Source organism: Lynx rufus, unplaced genomic scaffold, assembly GCF_022079265.1.
Source record: "Lynx rufus isolate CCGP_SWC_20201006 ecotype Redwood Valley unplaced genomic scaffold, mLynRuf1.p SCAF_5, whole genome shotgun sequence".
NCBI classification, from domain to species: Eukaryota; Metazoa; Chordata; class Mammalia; order Carnivora; family Felidae; genus Lynx; species Lynx rufus.
In genome coordinates, this window is record NW_025814867.1 from 98,680,528 (window position 1) to 98,695,771 (window position 15,244).

The following is a 15,244-nucleotide window of genomic DNA, read 5'->3' on the forward strand; positions in this document are numbered from 1 at the left end:
AAATTTTATATGTGAAGCCCTAACCCCCCAATGTGACTATATTTGAAAACAGGGACTTTAAGGAGAAAATTAAAGTTAATGAAGTTGCTATGGTTTGAATTGTGTCCTCCCCCCTGAAATTCATATGTTGAAGCGCTAACTCCCAATGTGATATTATTTGCAGGTGAGGCCTTTGGGAGATAATTAGGTTTAGATGAGGTAAATGAGGGCAGGACTCTCATGATAAGATTAGTGCCTTTATAAGAAAAGACACCAGAAAGTTTGCTCACTCTGGCTCTGGCTCTCTCTCTCCTTCCCTGCTATGTCAGGACACAATGAGAAGGCAAGAAGTATTCTCACCAGAACCCAACCAAAGCTGGCATCCTGATTTCAGACTTCCAGCCCCTAGAACTATGAGGAAATAAATTTCTGTACCTTTAGCCACCCAGTCTACAGCATTTTGTTATAGCAGCTTGAGCTAAGACAGAAGTCATGAGGGTGGGGTCCTAACCTAATAGGACTGGTATTTATATAAGAGGAAGAGATACCTTGGGGTGCCTGGGTGGCTCAGTCAGTTAAGCATCCAACTCTTGATTTTGGTTCAGGTCATGATCTCACGGTCCTAAGTTCAAGGCCCATGTTGAGCTCCATGCCCAGCATGGAGCCTCCTTAAGAGTCTCTCTCTCTCCCTCCCTCTGCCCCTCTCCTGCTTTCATGCTCTCTCTCTCTCAAAAAACAAACAAACAAAAAACCCCACATAAAAATAATGAAAAAAAAAAAAAGGGAAGAGATACCAGGAATGTGCATGAACAGAGGGAAAACCAGTGAGAAGGCTGCAAGCCAATGAGAGGGGTCTCACCAGAAATTCACCCTGCCCATTCCACGATCTTGGACTTTCAGCTTCTGGAAGGGTGAGAAAATACATTTATGCTGTTTAAGCCACCCAGTCTGTAGTATTTTGTAATGGCAGCCCTAACAGACTAATTCATCTAATTTTATTCTCCTTCTTCAAGATGTTTTGACTATTCTGGGTACCTTGCATTTCCATATGAGTTTTAGGATCTGCTTGTCAATTTCTTAAAAAAAAAAAAAAGCCAGTTGGGATTTTGATAGGGATTGCACTGAATCTGCAAATCAATTTGGGGAGTATTGCCAACTTAACAATATCAAGTCTTCTGATCCATGAGCATGAGACTCTTTTCACTTGTATTGTTTAATTTCTTCTCACAATATTTAGTAGCTTTCAGTGTTCATCTTAAACTTCTTTTGTTAAATTTGTTCCCAAGTATTTTATTCTTTTTGATATTATTATAAATGAACTATTTTTGGGGTGCCTGGGTGGCTCAGTCGGTTAAGCATCCAACTTCAGTTCAAGTCATGATCTCACAGTTCACGGGTTTGAGCCCCGTGTCGGGCTCTGTGCTGACAGCTCAAAGCCTGGAGCCTGCTTCGGATTCTATATCTCCCTCTCTCTCTGCCCCTCCCTCATTCATGCTCTGTCTCTCTCTGTCTCTCAAAAATAAATAAAAGTTAAAAAAAAATTTATAAATGAACTATATTTTTTTTTAATTTTGGATTGTTCATTTTGAGTGTATAGAAATATATAATTGATTTTTGTATTTTGATCATATGTTCTGCAACTTGCTGAACTTATTAGTTCTAATGGGTTTTTATGGATTTCCTTAGAACTTTACATATACAAAAACATACTATCTACCAGTGGAGATAGTTTTATTTCTTCATTTTTAATTGGATGTCTTTTACTTCTTTTTTTTTTTTTTTTTTTTTTTTTTTTTTTTTGCCTAATTTCCCTGGCTAGAGCCTTCAATACAATGTTGAATAGAAATGGCAAGAAAGATTGTAATTTGGCCCAGGTCATGATATCAAAGTTCATGGGTTCAAGCCCTGCCTAGGGCTCTCTGCTGTCAGTGCTGTGCCGGCTTTGGATTCTGTTTCCCTCTCTCTGCCCCTCCCCAGCTCTCACATGCGTGCACACACACACTCTCTCTCTCTTTCTCAAAAATAAACATTAAAAAAAAAGAAAGGAAGAAAGAAATGGTAAGAAACTACATCCTTGTCTTGTTCTTGACCTGAGGTGGGAAGCATTGATCTCTTACCATTAAGTATGTTAGTTTTATTAGATCAAAGAAATTCCCTGCTAGTCCCACTTAATTTTTTTTTTTTTATCATGAAAAGATGTTGGCTCTTGTCACATTTTTTCTGTATTGATTGAAATGATCATGTCGTTTTTGTCCTTTATTCTACTAATATAGTGTATTACACTGACTGATGTTCATAGGTTGAATCACCTGTATAAATTCTACCTAGTCACAGCATATAATCATTTTTATATGTGGCTGGATTTGTTTTGCTAAATTGGCTTGGATTTTGGTTTGGTTTTGTTGAGCATTTTTATGTCTATAATCATAAACAAAATGAACAGAGACACAATGAACATAAAAATTGTCCTGTAGGTTTCTTGTGATGTTCTTTGTCTGGTTTTGGTTATCAAAGGAACAGTGGCCTCAATGACTGAGTTGGGAAGTATTCTCTCCTCTTCTATTTTTTGAAATACATTGTGAAGGATTGATGTTAATTCTACTGTAAACATTTGGCACAATTCACCAAAGAAGCCATCTGGACCTGAGATTTCCTTTGTAGGTAGACTTTTTTTAATTGCTAATTCAATCTCTTTTGTTGTTATAGGTCTATTCAGATTTTTCATTTCTACTTGAGTCAGTTTGCAGTGTTTTATGACTTTCTAGTCACAAGTGTGTCCATTTCATTTAGACTAATTTGTTGGCATACAATGTTCATGGTAAGAATCCTCTTCATTTTGTTTTTTTTAAATATGACATTTATTGTCAAATTGGTTTCCATACAACACCCAGTGCTCATCCCAACAGGTGCCCTCCTCAATACCCATCACCTACCCACCTCTCCCTCCCACCCCCCCCATCAACCCTCAGTTTGCTCTCAGTTTTTAAGAGTCTCTTATGTTTTGGCTCCCTCCCTCTCTAACCTTTTTTTTTTCTTCCCCTCCCCCATGGGTTTCTGTTAAGTTTCTCAGGATCCACATAAGAGTGAAAACATATGGCATCTGTCTTTCTCTGTATGACTTATTTCACTTAGCATAACACTCTCCAGTTCCATCCACGTTGCTACAAAAGGCCATATTTCATTCTTTCTCATTGCCACGTAGTATTCCATTGTGCATATAAACCACAATTTCTTTATCCATTCACCAGTTGATGGGCATTTAGGCTCTTTCCATAATTCGGCTATTGTTGAGAGTGCTGCTATAAACACATAGGGGTACAAGTGCCCCTATGCATCATTACTCCTGTATCCCTTGGGTAAATTCCTAGCAGTACTATTGCTGGGTCATAGGGTAGATCTATTTTTAATTTTTTGAGGAACCTCCACACTGTTTTCCTGAATGGCTGCACCAGTTTGCATTCCCACCAACAATACAAGAGGGTTCCCGTTTCTCCACATCCTCACCAGCATCTATAGTCTCCTGATTTGTTCATTTTAGCCACTCTGACTGGGGTGAGGTCATATCTGAGTGTGGATTTGATTTGTATTTCCCTGATTAGGAGCGAGGTTGAGCATCTTTTCATGTGCCTGTTGGCATCTGGGTGTCTTCTTTAGAGAAGTGTCTATTCATGTATTCTACCCATTTCTTCACTGGATTATTTATTTTTCGGGTGTGGAGTTTGGTAAGCTCTTTATAGATTTTGGATACTAGCCCTTTGTCTGATATGTCATTTGCAATTATCTTTTCCCATTCGGTTGGTTGCCTTTTAGTTTTGTTGATAGTTTCCTTTGCAGTGCAGAAGCATTTTATCTTCATGAGGTCCCAATAGTTCATTTTTGCTTTCAATTCCCTTGTCTTTGGGGATGTGTCAAGTAAGAAATTGCTGTGGCTGAGGTCAGAGAGGTTTTTTTCCTTCTTTCTCTTCTAGAGTGCTGATGGTTTCTTATCTCACATTCAGGTCCTTTACAAATTTTGAGTTTATTTTTGTGAATGGTGTAAGAAAGTGGTCTAGTTTCATCCTTCTGTATGTTGCTGTCCAGTTCTCCCAGCACCATTTGTTAAAGAGTCTGTACTTTTTCCATTGGATATTCTTTCCTGCTTTGTCAAAGATTAGTTGGCCATACTTTTGTGGGACTAATTCTGGGGTTTCTATTCCATTCCATTGGTCTATGTGTCTGTTTTTGTGCCAATACCATGCTGTCTTGATGATTATAGCTTTGTAGTAGAGGCTTAAGTCTGGGGTTGTGATGCCTCCTGCTTTGGTCTTCTTCAAAATTACTTTGGCTATTCAGGATCTTTTGTGGTTCCACACAAATTTTAGGATTGCTTGTTCTAGCTTCAAGAAGAATGCTGGTGCAATTTTGATTAGGATTGCACTGAATGTGTAGATTGCTTTGGGTAGTATTGACATTTTAACAATATTTATTTTTCCAATCCATGAGCACAGAATGTTTTTCCATTTCTTTACGTCTTCTTCAATTTCCTTCATAAGCTTTCTATAGTTTTCAGCATACAGATCTTTTACATCTTTTGTTAGGTTTATTCCTAGATATTTTATGCTTCTTTGTGCAATTGTGAATGGGATCAGTTTATTTATTTGTCTTTCTGTTGCTTCATTGTTAGTGTATAAGAATGCAACTGATTTCTATACATTGATTTTGTATCCTGCGACTTTGCTGAATTCATGTATCAGTTCTAGCAGACTTTGGTGGAGTCTATCGGGTTTTCCATGTATAATATCATGTCATCTGCAAAAAGTGAAAGCTTGACTTCATCTTTGCCAATTTTGATGCCTTTGATTTCCTTTTGTTGTCTGATTGCTGATGATAGCACTTCCAACACTATGTTAAACAACAGCAGTGAGAGAGGACATCCCTGTCATGTTCCTGATCTCAGGGGGAACTCTCTCAGTTTTTCCCCATTGAGGATGATATTAGCTGTGGGCTTTTCATAAATGGCTTTTATGATGTTTAAGTATGTTCCTTCTATCCCGACTTTCTCGAGGGTTTTTATTAAGAAATGATGCTGAATTTTGTCAAATGTTTTTTCTGCATTGATTGACAGGATCATATGGTTCTTATCTTTTCTTTTATTTTTTTATTATTTTTTTAATGTTTATTTATTTTTGAGACAGAGAGAGACAGAGCATGAACAGGGGAGGGGCAGAGAGAGAGGGAGACACAGAATCTGAAGCAGGCTCCAGGCTCTGAGTTGTCAGCACAGAGCCCGACGCGGGGCTCGAACTCACGGACCATGAGATCATGACCTGAGCCGAAGTCGGACGCTCAACCAACTGAGCCACCCAGGCACCCCTTATGTTTTCTTTTATTAATGTGATGTATCACATTGATTGATTTGCGAATGTTGAACCAGCCCTGCATCCCAGGAATGAATACCACTTGATCATGGTGAATAATTCTTTTTATATGCTATTGAATTCGATTTGCTAGTATCTTATTGAGAATTTTTGCATCCATATTCATCAGGGATATTGGTCTGTAGTTCTCTTTTTTTGCTGGGTCTCTGTCTGGTTTGGAAATCAAAGTAATGCTGGCTTCATAGAATGAGTCTGGAAGTTTTCCTTCCCTTTCTATTTTTTTGGAACAGCTTGAGAAGGATAGGTATTATCTCTGCTTTAAATGTCTGGTAGAATTCCCCTGGGAAGCCATCTGGTCCTGGACTCTTATTTGTTGGGAGATTTTTGATAACTGATTCAATTTCTTTGCTGGTTATGGGTCTGTTCAAGTTTTCTATTTCTTTCTGTTTGAGTTTTGGAAGTGTGTGGGTGCTTAGGAATTTGTCCATTTCTTCCTGGGTGTCCAGTTTGTTGGCATATAATTTTTCATAGTATTCCCTGATAATTGCTTGTATTTCTGAGGGATTGGTTGTAATAATTCCATGTTCATTATGATTTTATCTATTTGGGTCATCTCCCTTTTCTTTTTGAGAAGCCTGGCTAGAGGTTTATCAATTTTATTTTTTCAAAAAAACCAACTCTTGGTTTCATTGATCTGCTCTACAGTTTTTTTTAGATTCTATATTGTTTATTTCTGCTCTGATCTTTATTATTTCCCTTCTTCTTCTGGGTTTGGGGTGTCTTTGCTGTTCTGCTTCTATTTCCTTTAGGTGTGCTGTTAGATTTTGTATTTGGGATTTTTCTTGTTTCTTGACATAGGCCTGGATCGCAATGTATTTTCCTCTCAGCACTGCCTTCGCTGCATCCCAAATTGTTTGGATTGTTTTATTTTCATTTTTGTTTGTTTCCATATATTTTTTAATTTCTTCTCTAATTGCCTGGTTGACCCACTCATTCTTTAGTAGTTGTTTAACCTCCATGCTTTTGGAGGTTTTCCAGACTTTTTCCTGTGGTTGATTTCAAGCTTCATAGCATTGTGGTCTGAAAGTATGCATGGTATGATCTCAATTCTTGTATACTTATGAAGGGCTGTTTTGTGACCCAGTATGTGATCTATCTTGGAGAATGTTCTGTGTGCACTTGAGAAGAAAATATACTCTATTGCTTTGGGATTCAGAGTTCTAAATATATCTGTCAAGTCCATCTGAGCCAATGTATCATTCAGGGCCCTTGTTTCTTTATTGATCCTGTGTCTAGATGATCTATCCATTATTGTAAGTGGAGTATTAAAGTCCCCTGCAATTACCACATTCTTATCAATAAGGTTGCTTATGTTTGTGATTAATTCTTTTATATATTTGGGGCTCCCGTATTGGGTGCATAGACATTTATAATTGTTAGCTCTTCCTGATGGATAGACCCTGTAATGGTTATATAATGCCCTTCTTCATCTCTTGTTACAGCCTTTAAAGTCTAGTTTGTCTGATACAAGTATGGCTACTCCAGCTTTCTTCTATGGCTACTCCAGTAGCATGATAGATAGTTCTCCATTCCCTCACTTTCAATCTGAAGGTGTCCTCAGGTCTAAAATGAGTCTCTTGTAGACAGCAAATAGATGGGTCTTGGTTTTTTATACATTCTGATACCCTATGTCTTTTGGTTGGAGAATTTAGTCCATTTACATTCAGTGTTATTATAGAAAGATATGGGTTTAGAGTCATTGTGATGTCTGTAGGTTTCATGCTTGTAGTGAAGTCTCTGGTACTTTCTGGTCCTTGCAACATTTCACTCACAGAATCCCCCTTAGGATCTCTTATTAGTGGTTGGTTTAGTGGTGATGGTTTAGTGGTTTAGTGGTGATGAATTCCTTCAGTTTTTGTTTGTTTGGGAAGACCTTTATCTCTCCTTCTATTCTGAATGACAGACTTGCTGGATAAAGGATTCTCGGCTGCATATTTTTTCTGTTCATCACATTGAAGATTTCCTGCCATTCCTTTCTGGCCTGCCAAGTTTCAGTAGATAGGTCTGCCACTAGTCTTATCGGTCTCCCTTTATATGTTAGAGTTTATCCCTAGATGCTTTCAGAATTTTCTCTTTATCCTTGTATTTTGCCAGTTTCACTATGATATGTCATGCAGAAGATCGATTCAAGTTATGTCTAAGGGAGTTCTCTGCGCCTCTTGGATTTCAATGCCTTTTTCCTTCCCCAGATCAGGGAAGTTCTATGATTTGTTCAAGTACACCTTCAGCCCCTTTCTCTCTCTCTTCCTCTTCTGGAATTCCTATTATATGGATATTGTTATGTTTGATTGCATCACTTAGTTCTCTAATTCTCCCCTCATACTCCTGGATTTTTTTATCTCGTTTTCTCAGCTTCCTCTTTTTCCATAATTTTATCTTCTAATTCACCTATTCTCTCCTCTGCCCCTTCAATCCAAGCTGTGGTCACCACCATTTTATTATGCACCTCATTTATAGCATTTTTTAGCTCCTCCTATTTCTTAGTCCCTTGATCTCTGTAGCAATAGATTCTCTGCTGTTCTCTATAATTTTTTCAAGCCCAGCGATTAATTTTATGACTATTATTATAATTCTTGTTCTATTATATTGCTTAAATCGTTTCTGATCAATTTGATAGCTGTCGCTACTTCCTGGAGTTTCTTTTGAGGAGAATTCTTTCATTTTGTCATTTTGGATAGTCCCTGGGGTGGCATGGAACTGCAGGGCACTTCCCCTGTGCTGTCTGGAGTAACTTGTGTTGGTGGACAGGGCCATAGTCAGACCTGATGTCTGTCCCCAGCCCACCACTAGGGCTACAGTCAGACTGGTGTGTACCTTATCTTTCTCTCTCCCAGGGGCAGAACTCACTGTGGAGTGGTGTGGCCCCTGTCTGGGCTACTTGCACACTGCCAGGCTTGTGGTGCTGCTTTGATGGGATCTGGTGTATTAACCGGGGTGGATCCACAAGGTGCACAGGGGTGGGAGGGGCAGGCTCAGCTAGCTTTGCTGTGGGTGGTCCCCTGTAGGAGGGGCCCTGCAGCATCGGGAGGGAGGCCAACCTGTCGGAGTTATGAATCCACAGAAGGACAGTTGGGTGTTTGCGCAGTGCACAAGCAAGTTCGGTGAACTGGTTCCCTTTGGGGTTTTGGCTGGGGGATGGGAGAGGGAGATGGCACTGGCCAGCGCCTTTGTTCCTGGTCGAGCAGAGCTCTGTCTTCCAGGGCTCTACACCTCTCCCTCCTGTTGTCCTCTCACCCTCCCACTCTCTGAGCAGAGCTGTTGACTTATAACATTCCAGATGTTAAGTCCTGCTGGCCATCAGAACTCATGCAGTCCGGCCCCTCCACTTTTGCAAGCCAGACTCAGGCTCTGTCTTGCCAGGCAGGCTGCCCCTCCACCGCCCTGGCTCCCTCCCGCCAGTCCGTGTAGCGCGCACCGCCTCTCCGCCCTTCCTACCCTCTTCCGTGGGCCTCTTGTCTATGCTTGGCTCCAGAGAGTCCGTTCTGCTAGTCTTCTGGTGGTTTTCTGGGTTATTTAGGCAGGTATGGATGGAATCTAAGTGATCAGCAGGACGAGGTGAGCCCAGCGTCCTCCTACGCTGCCATCTTCCTGAATCCTCTTCATTTTGTAGGGTCAGTAGTAATGTTTCCAGTTTCACTTCTGAATTTAATAATTTTAATATTTTTTTCTTGTTCAGTCTAGCTAAAAATTGTCAACTTTATTGATCTTTTCAAAGAAAAATCTTTTGGTTCTGTTGATCATCTTTTTGAAATCTCTTTTTCATTCACTTCTGTTCTAATGTTTAGTACTTCCTTGCTTCTATTTCCTTTAAGTTTAGTGTGTTTTCTTTACTCTAATTTCTTAAGGTGAAAAGTTAGGTTATTCATTTGAAATCATTCTTCTTTTATAATATAGATATTTATAGTTATAATATCCCCCTTTTAGCACTGCTTTAACTGTATCTCATGAGTTCTAGTATGTTGTCTTTTTGTTTTCATTTAACTCAAACTATGTTCTAATTTATCTTGTGAATTCTCCTTGGACTCTATTTAGGAATGTCCTATTTAATACCCACTTTTTATGAATTTCCCAAACATCTGTTATTGAGTTCTAATTTCATTCCATTGTGGTCCACTGTATTATTTCAATACTCTTGAATTACTAAGGTTTCTTTTATGGTCTAGCATATGGTCTGTCCTGGAGAATGTTCCATGTATACTTGAGAAGGATGTGTATTCTGTTTTGAGTGGACTGTCCCTTAGATGTCTTTTAGTTCTAGTTAGTTTATAGTTTTGTTCAAGTCTTCTGTTTTCTTGTTGATCTCCTTGGTTGTTCTACACATAATTGAAAGTGGGGTGTTGAAATCTCCAACTATTATTGTTGAATTGTCTGTTTCCCCCTTCAATTCTGCCAGGTTTGTTTCATGTATTTTAGGGCTCTGTTATTAGGTGTATATAAGTTTATAAATTGTTATGGATTGACTTTTAGTATTATAAAATATTATTCCTTGTCTCTATTAATTTTTGTTTTACAGTCTATTTTGTTTGATACTACTGCAGTCACTTCAACTTTCTTTTGGTTACTATTTGTATGGTATATTTTGTTTCCATCCTTTTATTGTCCATCTGTTTGTATCTTTAAATCTAACATATTTCATATAGACAGCATATAGTTGGATCAAGTTTTTTTTTTCATTCTTTCTGCCTACCTCTGCCTTCTGATTAAAGTGCTTAATCTTGGGGCGCCTGGGTGGCGCAGTCGGTTAAGCGTCCGACTTCAGCCAGGTCACGATCTCGCGGTCCGTGAGTTCGAGCCCCGCGTCGGGCTCTGGGCTGATGGCTCAGAGCCTGGAGCCTGTTTCCGATTCTGTGTCTCCCTCTCTCTCTGCCCCTCCCCCGTTCATGCTCTGTCTCTCTCTGTCCCAAAAATAAATAAATGTTGAAAAAAATAAAAATAAAAAAAATAAAATAAAAAAAAATAAAGTGCTTAATCTTTTATGTTTAATGATTTAATGGCTATGTTTAATAGCCATTTTGCTATTTTTTTCTATGTGTCTTATATCTTGTTAGTCCCTCTATTCTTCCATTACTGCCTTATGTGTGAAATAAATCTAGTATACCATTTTAATTCCCTTGATATTTCTTTTACTATATTTTTAAAGCTATTTTCTTGGTGGTTACCCTGAGGATTTGCAGTAGTCCCTCCCCCCTTATCTACAAGTTCAGTTTCCCCAGTTTTAGTTACCCGAAGTCAATCACAGTCAAGAAGTATACTGTCCTCCTTCTGACATACCATCAGAATTAGTAGCACAACAATACATCACAAGGCTATGTCATTCACCTCACTTCATCATGCAGTCATTTGATAATCTCATATCATCAAGAAGAAAGATGAGTATAGCATAATAAGGTATTTTAAGAGAAAGAAAGATACCACATTCACATAACTTCTATTATAGTATATTGTTACAATTATTCTATGTAATTAGTTATTTTTATTAATCTCTTACCATGCCTAATTTACAAATTAAATTTTATCATAGGTATGCACATATAGGAAAAAACATAACATATATATTAGTTTCAGTACTGTCTGCAGTTTCAGGCATCCACTGTGGGTCTTGGACCATATCCCCTACAGATAAAGGGGAGACTACTATACAATCAACATCTTAACATAACTATGGATTCTATTTTGCTTCGAGTTTCTTCTTGGAATTTCAATAGTCTAGTCAAAATTAACTCCAAAAACATAAAAAGGAACTTTCAACTCACAAACACTGTTGAGGTACACATTGGGATGTTGCAATTATAATAAGTACCTGCCTCTGGTATGAACACTTACCTTGTCTAATAGTACATTCTGCCACAACCTAAAGATACTGAGGTAACTTCTGTCTCTGGCACCAAAAGATGTAAAGAAAAACTGCAAAGAAAAACAGAACAATGATTTTAGTGTCATAAAAAAAAGTGGGAAGGAGTGTCATGAGGATCTGTTGGCACTTGCTATGGTGAAAGCAAACTAATATGACACCATTACCTACTTTATATTTAAAAAAATGTTTTTAATGATTATTTTTGAGAGAGAGAGAGAGAGCGTGGGAGCGGGGAAGGGGCAGAGAGAGGGGGAGACACAGAATTCAAAGCAGGCTCCAGGCTCTGAGCTGTCAGCACAGAGCCCAATGTAGGGCTTGAACACATGATCCATGAGATAATGACCTGAGCCGAGTTGGATGCTTAATCGACTGAGCCACCAACGTGCCCCTATATATTACTTTTGTTTCACTCTTTGCTAAAAGAGAAGAAAAACAGGTAACTGGTACGTGAACGAGGTATCTTTAAAAATTGTATCTTACAGGAAGTACAATTTTATCAATATTTACTCAGGAAAGGAGTTTGAAATAGGTAGATATTTATGTACATGTAATTTAACTATTAAAATAATCTTCTTAAAAATTTTTTTTACATTTATTTATTTATTTTGAGAGAGACAACACATCGTGCAAGCAGGGGAGGGACGGGGCGGGGTTGGGGGAGAGAGAGAGAGAGAGAGAGAGAGAGAGAGAGAGAGAGAGAGAGAGAATCCCAAGCAGCCTCCGCACCACCACCATGGAGGCTGATGTGGGGCTCAAACCCACAACCAGTGAGATCATGACCAGAGCTGAGATCAAGAGGCAGATACCTAATCAACTGAGCCACCCAGGTGCCCTATTTTAAAGATCTTAATTTCAAATAATATCATCTTTCATGGTCTTCTGAAAAATCCAGAAATAGTTAACTTCTACTAATTATATATATAACACTCCCATGTTAAAACTTAACTTTGCTTTGAATGCTATAGAAAAAAAAAGCATGTTTCAATCTATAATTCTATGTTTGGTTTTAGCTCTATCTCTTCCTCTGCATTTAATTGATTTTGCAAAGTCACGTTTTGAAATAGGCTTTTATGAGAAAATCTGACAAGTGACAGCACTAACGACAGTCTCTCAGTGTATCATCTCTTCCGACCCCATAGTTAGTGACTTTTCATGACTGAGTGGTTATTTTTAGGGATGAGAAAGCTGTTTGTTTGATTTGTTAAATAACATGTCAAACAAATAATGTTTTGGGTGTTTATACTTTTCATAGAAAGATTTTAAAGTGCTATTTTCTAGTTAGTAAATTGAAATGTTGCTATATATATATACTCCATAAAGGAAAACTTTTCATAACAAGCATATATCTAGATTTTCCAAATACAATTACATACATAATATGTAACTTAACGATGACTACTTACTATCCTCTATCTCATTTTCTTAGACCCAAATCATTTTTTTTTTGTATTTTTTGTATTGTAATAATCTTGCAACCTTTTTGTTCAGGTATATAGATAAGAAAAACCTCCTCATCTCTCTTTCACCACTGTCTTATGCTTACTAATTCCCACATCTTAAACTAAATAACTTGTAATCTACTTTATCCACTCATGCATACAATCTATCACTTAATTCTACAGGTCTTAGTTCCTTGGGTCACTTTTCTTTTCCTTAGTTTCCTCATCTGCAAAATGGGAATAACTATAGTAGCAAACTTTTGTAAAAATTAAATGAGAAAATATATGTAAAGAACTTAACACAGTGTCTTAGAACAAATATATTCAGCAAATGCCAGTTGTTATAAAAATTAAAATGCTTGACCCTGAAATTTCACCAAATATGTGAGGAAAAGTCATACACGAGCTCTAGAAGGCATGGTCAGGCTGTTCACTGCAGCACTGGTGGGTAATAACAAAATATTGGAAATGAACTAACATTAGAACAAGGAAACCATGGTAAATTCATTCTATGAAATACTACACAGCACATGTATAAACAGAAATAGCTCTATGTGCTAACCTGTAACTCCAAAAACTGTTAAGCTCTTTTTAAGAAAGGAAAACTGAAAAACAACATGTATAAGATAGAATTTGCTTTTAAAAACAAAGTAGAGGAGGAGTCAAGATGGCAGAACAGCATGGAAATTTTTTCTGCATCTCGCGTCCATGATATACAGCAAGATCAACACTAAACTATCCTGCAAACCTAAAAAACTGATATGAGGATTAACACAACAATCTGCACAACCTGAACCACAGAACTCAGCAGGTACACAGCATGGAGAGGTAAATTGGGGAAGAGAGAAGCTGCAGAGGGCAGGGATGAGTTTTTGCTTGCAGAGAGAGGACAGAGATGGGAGGAGAGTATGGAAAAAGCACCCCCCGCCAAAAGCAGCTGGAGAGAAAGTGGAAACATGGAAACAGCCTCAGGGATTGAACTATAAAGGGTGAAAGAGGAGGGTTTAAATTGCATTAAGACTCTATAAACAGGGGGAGCACAGAGTCTGAAACTCCACAGCTCAATACCTGGTGGTGCTCTGGTGGGAAAGGTGAATCCCCAGGAGCAGAGTGGACTGCAGGAGATCCTCAGGTCACACAGGGAGAAGTGGTTCCACTACTCGAAGGACATTTGGTAGAGGCTGTGCAGCCACCCAGTCCCAGCAGACCCCAGGGAACGACCACATTCACTGGTGCTAGAACAAGGTCGTTAAGGGTGAAGCCTGGTGCCAGACATGTGTTGTGATTTTCCACAATCCCTAAAATGCTGCTGCTACACGATTGCGTGAACTTTTTCTGGGGCAGACTGGCACCCAGCAGCAGTCGATGGGCATCAGCAGCAGCATGGACCTGCGAACATTCCTGGATGTGGCTGACACCCGGCCATTGCTCGGTGAGACCCTCTCCCAGAGGATCTGAGAGGGTCAAAGCTGCAGTCTCTCAGAAGTGAGGGGTCGGGGAACAGAGTCACATCTGAGATAAAACTCAGGAGGGAGGTGCCTCCTGGCAACCTGATGGCTTGGACACAGACAGTGTAAAAGCAGGAAGTGGACAGAAGCCGGGGACAAAAGACAGGTGCACAATTACTGGTCGGGGAGAGCACATAGTTCCGATACTAGAGACTGGGTAGCTGGGTGACACCATTTTCACCCCTCCTGCGCATGCGCATACACACCTACAAGCGCCACAACAATCCACCACCAGTAAGCTAAGTGGTGCCATCTAGTGGAGAACGGAGCCATTACACTAAGCCCAGACCAACTGGGCCAACCTCGCTTTTTAGGATCACCACAAATCTCTCCGCCTGCTTAGTTTATGGACTATAAAGTACTTCATACTTTGACTTCTAGGAGAAAACATGTAATTTCAATTGTATTTCAGTCTGTTTGCTGCTCCATCTATTCAATTGTCTTTTTTTTCTTTCTTTTTCATTTCTTTTCTTTTTCTTGAATACAGAAAGAGAAAAAATTTTTATTTTCAATTTTTATTAAAATATTATTTTTTCTACTATATTTTTTACTTTTTTGTAAATTTTTCAAATTCTATTTTACTCCCATCATTTCATTTTATTCTATTTCACTGTATTCATTTTCTCAAATTTTCAAACGTTTTCCTTTTTTTGTTTTTTTTTATTTTTTTTACTTTTTATCTTTTTTCCCCTTTTTCTCTAATCTATCAAACTCCTTTCAATTACCAGACAAAACACACCAGTATCTAGCATCATTTATTTGATTTGTGTGTTTATGTTGCTTTTAATGTTTCCATTTTATTTTTTTTTTACCTTATTAATTCATTTTGTTCCTTCAAAATGACGAAACAAAGGCATTTGCCCCAAAAGAGCAGGAAGAAACAACAGCCAAGGACTTAATCAACAGAGATACAAGCAAGATGTCTGAAGCAGAATTCAGAATCACGATACTAAGAATACTAGCTGGGGTCAAAAATAGATTATAATCCCTTTCTGTGGAGATAAGAGAAGTAAAAGCTAGTCAGAATAAAATAAAAATGTTATAATT

At 38.5% G+C, this 15,244-nt stretch overlaps 1 protein-coding gene across 1 annotated transcript in view; it reads right to left on the reverse strand.

Moving 5' to 3' along the window:
* The window catches only part of GRAMD1C (GRAM domain containing 1C), a 101,419-nt gene that overhangs the window by 47,922 nt on the left and 38,253 nt on the right, over positions 1-15,244 (reverse strand). The window contains exon 6 of the mRNA XM_047099880.1: positions 11,220-11,300. Coding sequence (XP_046955836.1) covers positions 11,220-11,300 — 81 coding nt within the window. The remainder of the gene's footprint in view (positions 1-11,219; positions 11,301-15,244) is intronic.